This window comes from Fulmarus glacialis, unplaced genomic scaffold, assembly GCF_000690835.1.
Source record: "Fulmarus glacialis isolate BGI_N327 unplaced genomic scaffold, ASM69083v1 scaffold18359, whole genome shotgun sequence".
Taxonomy (NCBI): domain Eukaryota; kingdom Metazoa; phylum Chordata; class Aves; order Procellariiformes; family Procellariidae; genus Fulmarus; species Fulmarus glacialis.
This window is the reverse complement of record NW_009232810.1, coordinates 4,289-17,712: the sequence shown is the minus strand read 5'-3', so window position 1 is coordinate 17,712 and position 13,424 is coordinate 4,289. Positions and strand designations below refer to the sequence as shown.

Here is a 13,424-nt window from a genome sequence, read left to right as displayed (position 1 = left end):
CAGGCCGCCCCCGGCCCCGCTCCGGTGCCCCCTCCTCCAGGCTGCGGGTTTTGCAGCGGCTGGGAGGTGCTGACTCTCCTCCCCCGCGCCCGTGTGTGCGTTGGCAACTCCGCTCCCGTTGCAGCAGGGGGGTTCTGGTGTCATGCTTGTGGAGTCGGCGAGGTGAGGGCCTCGGCTGTGCGTGACGGTGCTTCGCCGTGTTCCCTTTCACAGGAGACAGTTGCTGCAATCCACAAAGCATGGGCTACATTAAGAAAATAGTGGAGAATAAAATACCGGGGATTTATGTTCTGTCTCTCAAGATTGGAAGCAACCTGATACAGGTAACTAACTCTGCTTCACTTGCATTTATGCTTGGCAGGGTGGTGCAGATCTGAAGGTGCGATAGTTACTGCAGTCTGTTATTAACCTGGTTCCACAAGGATTCATGTTGTGCTTTCCCTGCTAATGTTTTTTTTCTTTGTGAAGTAAACAGCTTTGACAGGTAGAAACCAGTAAAGTCTAGATAATGCCTGCAGAAAAGAACTGGGGATAAACAAATCCCTAGTCTAAATTGGATTAATATGCAAATCCACTGATTAGCACTCTCACCACTCCAGGTAATACAAAGGCATGCAATAAGATACTGTGCTCTTTAAGGCAGAGCTTTATCCCATGCCATCCTTTTTGATTTACAACCATTTATTCACTATATGTCTTCAATATAATAAAGATACAGAATTCTGCACCTTCATATTTTGTGACAGTTTTGTGTAGCCCTACAGAATTTCTTTAAATAGTCTCTCAGGATAATGTATGTTATTTTCTGGGATCTGGAAAAGATGAGTGAGGTTTGAGATTTTTATTTTTTATATATATACACACACACACAAAATCTGAAGGGACTCAAATTGTCAAGAAGTTTGGGGAAGTGTCACTGTTCCGTATGAGACAGTTTTGCCAGGCAGAGTAGGAACAAAAACGTGATGAAGGGAAGTCTCAAAACTTGAATTTCACTTCTGTCATATTGTGAAGGTTTAGGTCCTCTTTCAAAAGCAGAACTGTTAGCGATCTGTTTATCGATATTAAAATAACGTAAACCATTGTAAAGGTACAAGTTGTACTTTCTAATCTGGCTAATCCATCAGGATATGGAGAACAGCTTCTTTATGAATGTGAATGATCAAGTGAGAGAGGTGTGCAGCCAACTCGCGAAGGACCCTCACCTAAAAGGAGGCTACAACGCAATGGGCTTCTCCCAAGGAGGCCAGTTCCTGTAAGTTTACACTTCTGTTTCATTGTGATTTTTGTTGGGTTTTAGGTTCTGATTTAAAACTCTCTTGAAGTACTAAGCAGATGTAAACTGACAAAGCACTTTGTAAAGGTAGGAGCGCTCCAAAGGCAAGAATGTGTTTGCCTGTAGCCCAACGCTACCAGGAAGGGTTAATTCTCTTTGCAGATGTTACCCAAGTGCCCGAGCCCACGCAGTGACGAGCTGAGCACTGCCTGTGAACCAGAATTGGTGGCCTGGGCATGCTGAGTGCCAGCTCAGCTCCTTCATCTTTCTCCGCAGGAGGGCGGTGGCCCAGAGGTGTCCTTCTCCTCCCATGCTCAATTTGATCTCCATTGGGGGGCAGCACCAAGGTAGTGTCCTCTTAAGTATCGTACCTCCTAACCACTGTGAAGGGTGGGGGGCTCTTGTTGGCAGGAGGAATGATTTTTTTTGGCCTCTTCCTAAAAACTGACTGTTTTCTTGTGAATTAAACTGTCCCTTTGTTCCTGTCTGAATCTGGTGATCTGCTTTGGCCCAGTTGTTAGCCGAGTACGTTATCTTCTGTCTTGTTCTTGCTTAACTGGCAATGAGAAGGGACCTTTGTAAGTAGACAACTTACTGTCTGGGTAGAATTCTTATATACTTTGGAAGCACTTGTGATTAGTTGTTTTGGGAGAAGAAATTTCTAACCACAGAGAAAGCCTTTGTGAATCTAAACCTTCTGGGTCACAAGGATATTTTAAGCATCCGGAAGGCTAAAGCCCCAAGGAAAAGGAGGTGCTTTTTGCAGTAGATTAAAGAGGCAGTATGAAATGGAATTTAAGAGGTGTACAGTTAAGAGTTGCTGGCAATGAATTTCAAATAGTCTCCCCTGAGAAGTTCCATGGCTTGAGTGGAACCATCCTGAGACCTCCCGGGAACACACCAGGCAAGCTGGACAGTATTCCGCTTGTCTGCATGCCCCCATTCTCCAGAGCAATACCCTCAGCTCAAGAACATCATCCATTATCTTTGTATGTAGTAGTGCCCGGGGCAGGAAGGCTGTCTAATGAGATTGCAGGATTAAAGGCTGTCTGATTCCCTGGGTAATTCTTGCTACTGCTCTGTAAGGGGGTGGTTCTTTACCAGCCGGAGGGATTAAGGGATTTCAGTTTGGCTCACCAAGTTGTTACACGTGTTTCCACACCACAGGCGTGTACGGCTTTCCACGCTGTCCTGGTGAGAGCTCCCATATCTGTGACTGGATCCGAAAGACCCTGGATCTGGGCGCCTACACGCAAGCTGTTCAAGAGCAGTGAGTATTTCATCAGGCTGCAACGACAGGGGCCGGACCCACATGAGCAGCTCTGGGTTTCTGATCTGACCTTTGGTTTCTCTCTTCTCCAGCTTGGTACAAGCAGAGTATTGGCATGACCCTCTGAAGGAGGAGGACTACAGGAAAAACAGCATCTTTTTGGCTGACATAAATCAGGAGAGGGTAAGGACTTGGCTGGTGATTAAATGCTAGCAGGAGAGCAGAAGCCTTAGCAGAGAGTTCCTTCATGTTAGCTCTCCCTGGCAGCAGTTTTGTTGGAGTTTGAAGGGCAGCATTTTTTGCCCTGCATCCCAGGAGTGTACAAAGTGTTTTCGCTGGTAGATTTATGAATGAGACTTGTCCGTGGCAGAGCAGTTCCTATGTCACCACACTCTTGTGGAGTGGTTGGTGTAGATACGCCATGTGCTCGGTCCACCCATCACCATTCAAGTGGGCAAATCCTCTGCCTCCCCGGGAAGACAGGGGAGGCCCATCCCCTCTTTACAGCCTGGAGATGAGGCTGAATGCCATGAGCACAGCCAAGGGAGGCTGGTGACAGAAACGCACGTTCCTGCCTCCTAGGCTGGTGCAGTCCAGGGTTTCCTTTGCAGGTGCAGGGCAAGTTGGAGCAGGCGGTTTCCCCAACCTGTCTCAGTGGGCTTTCCAGTGACTTGGATCTGTTTGTTGCTTTCATCCAGGGCATCAATGAGACGTACAAGAAAAACCTGATGGCTCTGAAAAAGTTTGTGATGGTGAAATTTCTTAATGATACTATGGTCGACCCTCCGATCTCTGAGGTGAGGCAGGCTGCTGCTTTTGAGTGGTGGTTTGGTGCTTGCTTGCTTGTTCCTCGCTTGTCCTTTGGTGGCGAGGGGCAGGCTGAGGACAAACATAGGCCTTATACTGCACTGTCGGCAGCAGCATGTCTCCAGCAGAAGCTGGTGAAAGCCTACTTATCTCCTGAGAGCCTTTCAGCAACTGTTTCCTTGTTTTTATTCTGACAGTGGTTTGGGTTTTACAAAAGCGGCCAAGCCAAGGAGACCATCCCGCTGAAGGAGTCCTCGCTGTACACAGAGGTACGTTCTGCTGTGGCTGAGGGGTTTCTGCTATTTCTACTCTAAAGAATGTAGTGTCCCTGGGGCCCTGAGGAGCCCTAAACCCCACAGCTCTGCTCTACTCACCATCTCTGCTGTTCCTGGGGCATTGCCTCCTCTTGCCAGTAGCTGTTTGGGAAGGCGGTGGAACCCCCTCTAGTCTGCAGCCATTTCTGCTGCAACAACGGTCTCTGACCATCAGTGCTTTTCTCCATGCCGGGTTCCCCAGCCATTGCCAGCGTTTGGCTGTGGCAGGGCCCCAGGAAGCTATGGTCATACTTCTCTCTGCAGGATCGCCTGGGGCTGCAGGAGATGGACAAAGCAGGAAAGCTGGTGTTTCTGGGGGTGAAAGGGGATCACCTGCACTTCTCAGAAGAGTGGTTTTACACCACGATCCTCCCCTTCCTCCAGTGAAGCTAAGGGGAGGCACCCTGTGAGAGCACGGGGAAGGGTCTACCACTGTAGTTAATGCAGCTGCTACTGTGCAACAGCACTTTCTGTGTACAAGCCTGCGGGGATCCAGGGAAGGGGAAAAAGAGGGGGTTTAGCTCAGCAGTGCCACAATGTGCAGAGATGGCACCGGTTACACTGCAGTAAGAGACGGGGATTTATACTCCAGTATGGGTGGACTGAGCCTTGCACTAACTCTGAAGCACTCCATCCTGCACAGACGCTGGTTCTCAGAACTTCGGTTCTCAGAGCTGTAGCTGTGCCAGTCGCTTGGCGATAGCAAAATGATTAGCTGCGTGAGTGGTTTGTTTTCCCTGACGCCTGTTCCTCGCAGGATGCAATGGCAGTATTAACTGAAATCCCTAGTGCAAGAATGCTGCATCTCTTAAAGGGATCAGCAAGTAGACTTACATGGCTGTATGCAGAGGAAAGATATTACAGCCTATCCTTCAAGATGGGGAAAAGGGCCAAATTTAGGGGTACCTGGGGAAAAAGGAGGGGTTTGAATTAAGCAGGTATTAACAGCTTCAACAGTTTTCAGCTAACGGCTTGTTTTATGCACTTTTGTACAGCAACTGAAATCAATAAAGAACTTTACATCTAACCAACTAAAAAAAGAAAAAAGAGGTGAGATTTGACAACTACTGACAATTTGATTCAAGGGGAGTTGAGGAAAGTCTGTACTTCCCCATGGGGAAAGTATTCAAAGCAGTCTAGGCAAGGTCAGGCAGCAAGGGGCATCTTGTCCTACCTGAGGTCCTGTGTGCCCCCAAAGAGTAAACAAGAGCCATTGTAGTGAGCAAGTTGGCATTAACTTTATTCTATCTTCTGTATAATCTTAAGTACATAAGAAAGGTTTTTTCACAAGCCTCAGGAGAAGACGAGTACAAGTCACAGGACAGTCTCAAAATAAAAAAATTGCATATTTTTTTGTAAGTTTTGTCCTAGAGAAAAAGAACATTGACACTTTACAGAGGAAATGCATTTAAGATATGCTTATGCCACCCGAGGCATTGGAAAAACGAAGGTCAAAGCACGTGCAGCTCCCTTTATGGGTCAGTACAGTACTGTGTCTTAGATCCATCACTCTGCTCCAGGGCCCTGGAACAGAGGCTGCAAGCTTCCACCAAAGTAAAGAGCAAAGCAACAGGGGAAGGGGGAGGTTGAGAGGATTCACTTTACGGGGACTGATTGCAGATGAGGAAGAGAGTGATGAACCGACTTGATCCAACTTGGGTATTTACAATACTGCACTACTGACCCTGGAATGAAGGAGACCCTTCCTCTGCAGAAGGGGACAGGTTCAGAAGAACTGTCCCAGAAGACTGAACCTGAGTTCAGCTGCTCCGAGAAGGAAGCCCTGGGGCAAAGATTCCCTTGCAAGGGTGGAGGGCTTATGGAATAAGAGGTGCTCAGCTCCAAGCTACCAGCCAGACTTCTCGGGGGGGTAACTGCAGTTACTCCACTGCAGTCTTCCTGTGGCACTGATTAATATAAAGCCTCCTGTCATGGCACAATCAGAAATACACTGAGCTAGTAGGAATGATGAAAGAGAAATCAGGGTGGAATGCTACGGCCCAGGTCCTCAGCCTTTGGTCCGACAAAGCCATTCCCATGTCCTGTAATGCCACCAACTAGTACATAGAGCTGGAATTAGCAGCTTCCAGGACCTTCTTGAGACATTTGCCATAGCCACTGGGTACTCTGGACCCTGACATAAACCATTACTTGTTAAAAAGGGGACAACATTCCTCTCTCACATGAACAGTTTGCTTAAAGGCAATACAAAAAAACCCGAACAACACTCTGAAAGCCAACTGCCAGTACCGGCTGTGAAGTTCACCAAAAATCTGACTTGATCAATTGGTGCAGTTAGATCGGACAAGGGGAGGGAAAAAAAAAATTACACCTTCCTGCTAATAGATGTGGACGATAACTGACCCGCCACCTACACCAAACCCCAGCCAGAGGTATTTCAGTGACGGCAGGTAGCTGTGTCTCTCGGGTAGAAGAGAAGCAGTTTGAGAGCAGAAAGGTACAAGAAATCTAAGAGAATCATCTGAAAGCAGATTTGTCCCACAGCAGGGCCAGGGGAGGGCATGAGCCTTGGAGCTTTTCTGCTTAGCCAGCAATTTCCGTCACAGTGGTAACCAATTTCTGACCATTCCACACTGTCTTGAACTGTTCTGGGACAGGGAATTCAGTCTGGAGGGTAAAAATAGAAATCTGTTGTCAAAAAACAGTTTATGACTAAGACTAGTAACTACTCCTACTGCTTTAGGCATTTCTTTTCTTAGATACATGTCCCCTCCTGTACCACAAATGCTGCCTGTTCTGTCCCCAAGAGATCCTGAGGAAGAAGAAACTCAAAAACCAGCAAGTATCTCACTGTAAAGACAAACAACTTGATTTGCTGGTTTTAGCATCTGATCATCATTTAAAACCTACAAGTCTAGAGGCTAGAATTGTCCCTCCAGACCTCATTGTAACTGTGACATTCCCTGCAGGGCTCAAAATACGAATCCCCAACCCCAACCAGACCACAATGATTTCAAAACTTAACACTTACAAAGTCACCACCCTCTGTGGGAATAAGGACATTCATCTCTGATGACTTGGCACTGACGATTTCGCAGTCTAGGGAGTTCTTGCTCAGATACACATGGCAACCGTCTGTCTTGTTGATGGAAATCGTTGGCACTTTACCCATTACCTAGCAGGGTGGTCAAAGCAGCAGTTAGAAGAGCATTAGCTGGAACTGGGCAACCACAACATTTTTCTTTTGTGCTTGCCTTCAAGGCAAGAGGTTTGACTCCAACCCCCCTGCCGCAGACATGCTGGATTCAAGTACTCCCACCTTTGGCAAAAATCCAAAGTTATTTCTTGTTTTGATCTCTTTAGAACAAAACTACAGCGAACGCTGGGCAAACTGACCATCCCAAATCAGATACCAAAACTGGAATCAGAGTAGATTCTACTGCTGGCCTTCTACTTTGGCAGTCACATTGCGCTGCCCACCTCACAGAGACTAATCTTTTATCTAGAGCCCTGAAGCAGCTCAGTGAGGCAAATTTCAGCCCTTTCCTAAGGGCTGGGCAGGGTGAGCAGCAGAGCAGTAGGACAGATGGTGTTTCATGAATGTTCTCCACAGATGCACATTCCTGTTCTGGAAATAAAACTACTCAAAGGAGCAGATGCTACAGATGCCCTGTTGTACAGTACATCAGTCACACTGCAGGCAGAGAACATGTTGCAGACACTCACCTGAACTTTAACGTCCCTGCTGTTTATGATCTCTACGATGCCCACCACATCATCGAACACCAGCCCTAGCTTCTTACAGTTATCTGCAAAGAAAAGACAGAGGAGCTCTCAGAAAGGTTTTGGAGATTCAGCCTTCTGCAAACAGACCAGGACGCAGAAGCAGTTTTTCAGGGTTTCTTCACTTACCGAGGGTGATGGAGTTGATCTTGCCTTTGATTTGGAGTGTACTATTTGTGCACTTGAAAACATATGCTACCTGCTTCAACTCTGTGTCACTGATTACCAGGTTAGTGGCATTCTCCTGGTTTTCCTGAAAAGGCAGGGAAAACACACTTTATTTTTGGAAGGCAGACCAATTAATCCATGTGAACAGCAGGGCAGTGCAGCCCTTTAAAAGCAAACTGCATATACCTTCAGGCTGGTGCCTCTTACAAGAAAGGTCTTCAGGAGACCCTCCTTCCTTGCAAAGCTCCCATCCCTCCAACCCACCGACGACACAGGCACTCACCACTCTCCACTTTTTGCCCTCTAATTCTAGCAACGCAGGTGCCTTTGGAGAGGTTTTTTGGGAGGGATTAGCATTACAGGCTGGTTTGGGAGCAGTGAAAGGTTTGGGTCCACTTCTAACAGGACCCCCTTGGTTCTTCAGTGCTGGATTCTTGTGGGTCTTCATGTCGTCTGAAACATGCCTTAAGCCTGCAAGAGAAGTCAAACCTGAGATCCAGCTCTCCTCCGAGAATGCAGTTTCACAAACACCAGACATCGGTGATTACAACAATCATCATGATACCATTTTTCAAAATGCAAATAAATTATTGAGACTGGGCCTAAGTTGAGTGCAAGCATGAATGACAGCAAGTGAAAGAGGGAGCAAGAAACACTGATGCAATATTGACGAGAACACAAAATGTACTGTAGAACCAGAAGGCACCAGCTCTTCCACTCCACAGCTGGAAAAAAGCCTTGAGCCAAGCACCTCGCCTTTGTTTCATGTGGGTCCTGATACGCTAACCAGGTAACACAAAAAAGGGGTAAGTTCTGTGCGAATATGAATAGGTGCAAAATTGTACCTGTTGTACTGGAGACGTGCAGGCAACCAAAGGGCTCACTCTCTCCATTCCAGCTAGAATTGCTACACTTGACAGATTCGAGAATTTGAACTCAGATGTGCTCCCTTTGTCCCCATGAACTGCCTCAGGGCTGCTTTTGGCTCCCAGCCTCATACTCAGACCAGATGGTCTTTTGTTACTGGAAGCATACTTTCTAAGCCGGTGTATTGAAGGACAGCAGCAAAACAAGGATTCACAACACAACAGTACTCTCGCTCGCAGCTGCCCCCCCTCCGCTAGGTATTTCCACCTACCAGAGGTGATGCCTTCTCCCCGATTGATCTGGGCGAAGAGCGCGGAGCGGGAGGCAGAATCATCTGTGCTGGAGCTTGTGGGGGCAGGAGCAGGTGGGGGAGGAGGGCCTGGTGGGGGAGGCGCAGCCCCAGCTGGGGGAGCGGATGGAGAGTTAGCCCCTTCTGTTGCTATGGGACCCTGTAAGAGGCCAGCAAGAGGAAAGGCAATTGCACAAGCTCCGTATCTGCTGCAATAATCATGCAATACTCATCTAAGAACCTCCTGCAGATGTAGCCAGCACTTACTGTTTTGCTCCAAGTCAGCCCTGTGGTGTGATACTCTTTGATATAGGCCTGCAGTTCTGTCCAGATACTCAGATAAGCTTTCACCCAGTCCACTTGCTTTTTATCTCTGAGGACACAAGAAGATCACAAGGAGTGAGCAGGTGCGTTTGCCATTAAAACCCAAGGACTACAAACAGTTCTTTGCATCTCTCCACCTCTCAGCCTACAGGCAGGATGCAGCTGGACCAACACAGCAGCCTCACACCTCCAGCACTGCGTTCTAGCTTCAGTATTAATCTTGCACCTGCAGGCAGAAGGCCACAGGCCTGCTCTGCACTATAACCCATTTCAATTCAGGAGTCTAGTACTTCCAACAAGACCCATTCCCGAGATACAACTTGCTGCCCTGGGAAACAGTTTAACCACCAGATGATGCTGAGACAAGCAGCAATACACTTGCTACCAGAGATTCCAGCTGCAACATGAATGCAAGGAATCTTGTCCCTAAGGATCAAGAAAGAACAGCTAAGTGAGGCTTTATAAATATACCCTGCCTTTAAAAAGAGGAATGAATTAAAGACCAAGGCAGCTGTGGTTAGATGCTGGAGTAGCCCCTACACACCCAGTTAGCTGTGTTCAATGACATCTTTAAGAGTGAAGGTGAACTTACACATCCTTGTACTCCTTGAGGATCCGGTTGGTATAAAACATGGCAGCATCAGTCATTTCCTTCACATAAGGACCAGGCTTTGGAGCCTAAAGAAGAAAGAACACATTGGCATGGAACAAACGACCAGGGAGCCAGACTTTTCCCACCAGCCCAAGGAAACCACTTTCCACTGGAGTTCTTACCATGGCCACCCAGCCCAGGGCTGGGATGCTCTCGCTGACTGCTGATAAGTGATTGAACAGTTTGCTACCACGGTTCTTCTCCCTGAAATTCTGCACCGTCTGGATTTGCTCTGAAATTGGTTTCAGAAGCGATGAAAATGCATTCTGTAGGACAAGAGGGACAGTAACAATTAAGAACATTAGTATTGCTCTGGAATGTCTGCACATTGTCATTGGCGGCTCTGCTGAGATGATGGTCACTCGGAGGAAGATTCCAACTGGCACAAGTTACTGCTACAGCTCCTGTCCAGGCTTGGCCCTCCCTGCGAGCCGAGCTCGGTCCCACAGCCTAGCTCCTCCAGGGCTGAAGTCACAGCTCCCAACCAGATTGGTACTATGGGAGTACGCCAAGAACTGTGACTCATGTTCAATCCAAGAGACACTGACAAAGCTTGTTAGTAACGAGGACAGAAATAGCATTTGCCTTTCCTGGATTCTTTTGTTCCAAGACAGTTTGTCAGATTTTTCCTCTCCTTTACAAACCCTCAGAGAAAGGGGGTGCCATGCAGGTTTTTGCAGTTTGGGATCTACAGCCTGCATTACAATCGGAGTCGCAGCAAACTCTCAACTCACCCTATCAAGCTGGACTTCAGGATTCAAGTTACTTCTCAAGTCAATCCAAGCCTTTAATATTTGGATGATAAAAATTGTTTCTGTGTGTTGTTCACTTGGAATGCTGACTGAAATTGCTTAGAAGTCTTCTGAGGTCAGAGCAGAGCAGCCAAGTACACATTTCCAGAGATGCCTCTTGGGCAACTCTTCCTTCCTCTAAGATCAGAAATTCTCCTCCTGGTGGCAGCAGTGAGGGACAAATTTGGGCAAAACTTGCTTTTCAAAGCCTCGGCTTTTCCGTTTGCTGTCCCTTCCTCTGTTTAGATGAAAATAGAGAGGTTCCAAGGAACACTGGCCAGGCAACACTTTCAGAAGCTCCAGCCTAGCGCCACTGTCAAGTAACAGGATGGGGAAATTTCTTCCCACAAGCAATGAGAGTTCATACATTTTGCATTTTAAACAGGCTACTCCAGGCTTGACTACACTCCTGCAGGACAATCTGCACAAAGACCTACGCTAGATTAAGGTTGTTGTTTGTTCATAATCCTCTATTTAAATAATGTGTCAGTGGAATTTGTCAGCAGATTCTCAGACTAGAGGCTACGCAGAGCAGTGTCCCAGCAAGCCTGGTAAAGATAACCCTCCAATGCTGAGTTTGGGGAAAAAGATGCAAATATATTTTGCAGTGAATAGGAAAGCAGCACGGAAATGCAGCTACCACAATGTAACAGTAGAAGCCATGACTGAGCCAGATAATAACTGCAAAGAAAGGCAAGGTGGGATCCTGTTGCTCAGGAAAAACAGTTCTCAGCAGGGAAAAGCCAATGCATTCAGGATCAGATTCTCAGTCACACATCCTGCTGAGAAGCAGCAGCCTAGGGTAAAGTGTTAAATTACTTGCTAAGAACAAATCAATCCTAAAAGCCTAGCTATTATTCAGAGACCATTCAAGAGAGACAAGTGTCTGTTATACTTCAGAGGAGTTTAATGCCTGAAAGTCTATAAGCATCACATAATGAAAAGCACGCTCTACGCAAATCCCACTGTGGCTCCTGTCTCAGACAAGTTCCTGACTGCACGTTGCATCTCAGGGTACAGTGATTGTGCAGTATTGGTGCCAGGTGAAACTCGAGACAGACGCTGTGAGATGACACTCACAAGCTGCTCTGACAGCTACAGAAAACTTCTTGCTCTAATGACTGGAAAATGCCAGTTCCACAGCTCTAAGAACCCTCCGGAATTCTGCCCAGTATTGGGTGAGCACCCAGAACAGTTCACGCTTTCAGCAAGTGCCACCTCATGGATGCAAGTGTCTCCAGTCCTCCTCCGGTTCCTCTTTTGGAGCAACTGTAACGGCCCAGATTCCCCTACGGTGGCAGTCATCCCCAACTCTGAGGTGAGGGCATACAAGGTTTCTGATGAGTGATTTCCCAGACTTACCTCTGTTGGCTGCTGATGTTGAGATGCCATCACCAGAAGAGCCCTCTCACTCATCAAGCCCACATGAACCATCTCAGCCTAAGAATAGAGAGAAACATGAGAGAGCTTCCCTTGTACCCAGCGTAATGCTAATAGTCATTCAAGCTCCTGCTGCTTGCAGTTCCTAGTCTGTAAGAAAGCAGCTATGCTGATCTCAAAGCACATATTCTTGGAGACACCCATCCTCAGAGAAAACTTATAAGACTGTAACAGCTCTTGGGCTGCATAGTTTACAGGCCTCCTGAAGGCACGCGCCGAAGTCTGTAAAGAGAGCTAGGCACCTAACCAACAACGATTTCAAGAAGGAGGTTTGATTCATAGTGTGTGTAGGTGGCAACCTGCTGGAGGTTATCTGGGCATCTGCATCTGTTTCAAATCCTTGAGGATTATAAACATCCTAGAATACAGCGCTAAAGGACATCCTAGAATACAGCGCTAAAGGAATGCAAACACTGACAGCGAACTTGGCCCTTAAGAGCCCTGAAGAACAAGCAGCATCTATTTAGAGTGGAGGGAGAATGAGAGTCCTTACATGTTTCTGCACATCCCCGCCAACTTCTTTGCTGATCTTGATGTACTCAGCTACTGGGCCAGCCAGAAGGGCATCAAAAGCCTGCACGTACTGAGCCACTCCTGCAGAGAAGGAACCAGAGCACAGGTATCACCGAGATGCACCGGGTGGGCTCCTGAACAGGGAGCACTCAGACACACGCACTGTGCTCCTGGGCTGCACCTCCCACCCTCTCCACACTGAACCTTCCCCCTGGGTCATGTCGACCAAACGCAGGAGGCTCAGCCTGAAGCACGCAGCTGAACGCAGACGAGGGAAGTGCTGCAGCCACAGGAAGTCCTTATCTTAGCAGGACGGTAACCACAGGCCTCTCTGCATTTGCGCAGTATCTGCTGCGAAACTCACATCCCCTCTGCGCACAGCCAGTTCATCTAACTGGCACGCCGTGCCCGCTCTGCAACAGTACCGCTGATTTCTGACACTGCCGCACCACTCGGCTGGAGCTTCAGTACAGGGACTCCTGTGGGGCGACGCTGCTGGGGAGGTGCTTTGGGCCTTACCTTTGGAAGGGCCATCTCCACACATGCCAGGTCCTTGGCACACCGTCTCCAGGCGCTCCACAGCCTTCTCCAACCGCTCAACCAATCTTTCCATATCTACCGCTGTCCACAACCTGCACACATAGAATACAATTATTCGCATCCTCTGACAGTATGAAACTTGTACACCAAATATTGAAGAGGGTTTATCAGCTGTCTGGTACGAGCTCTACCAGTTCCAGAAGAGTAATTTCTACCTAGCTCTGCACCCTGATGCTGGGCAGCAGGGTACCCTCACATTAGCAGGGACATTCGGATTACGCAACAGCCATGCACACAGCCACTCTCTATTGCCACAGTCACTCCTTAATGGCCACATAGTCTTATTCCATTGTAAGGACTTCTACACGTATAAGGATACTAAAACTTACATCTTCTAACCTTGTATTGACACCACTCAATAAAACAAAG

The 13,424-nt window shown here is 47.7% G+C and overlaps 2 protein-coding genes across 2 annotated transcripts; one reads left to right on the top strand and one right to left on the bottom strand.

Annotated features, from left to right (window-relative positions):
• Positions 1 to 213: 213 nt before the first annotated feature.
• PPT1 (palmitoyl-protein thioesterase 1) lies at positions 214 to 4,195 on the top strand (the record flags this gene model as incomplete). The annotated part of the gene is made up of 8 exons (XM_009585087.1): positions 214 to 323; positions 1,128 to 1,255; positions 1,553 to 1,623; positions 2,444 to 2,546; positions 2,639 to 2,729; positions 3,245 to 3,343; positions 3,551 to 3,622; positions 3,932 to 4,195. Coding segments are annotated over 8 exons (797 nt in total), but the record flags the coding sequence as incomplete, so codon positions are not given.
• A 1,538-nt stretch (positions 4,196 to 5,733) lies between these two features.
• Positions 5,734 to 13,082, bottom strand: CAP1 (CAP, adenylate cyclase-associated protein 1 (yeast)). The gene is made up of 12 exons (XM_009585084.1): positions 12,975 to 13,082; positions 12,436 to 12,536; positions 11,865 to 11,942; positions 9,834 to 9,977; positions 9,652 to 9,737; positions 9,003 to 9,108; positions 8,718 to 8,895; positions 7,863 to 8,050; positions 7,541 to 7,664; positions 7,355 to 7,437; positions 6,660 to 6,803; positions 5,734 to 6,295 (listed from the first exon to the last, which is right to left on the bottom strand). The coding sequence occupies exons 1-12, from the start codon at positions 13,066 to 13,068 to the stop codon at positions 6,212 to 6,214; spliced, it is 1,410 nt and encodes a 469-aa protein (XP_009583379.1). The 5' UTR covers positions 13,069 to 13,082; the 3' UTR covers positions 5,734 to 6,211.
• Positions 13,083 to 13,424: the final 342 nt, after the last annotated feature.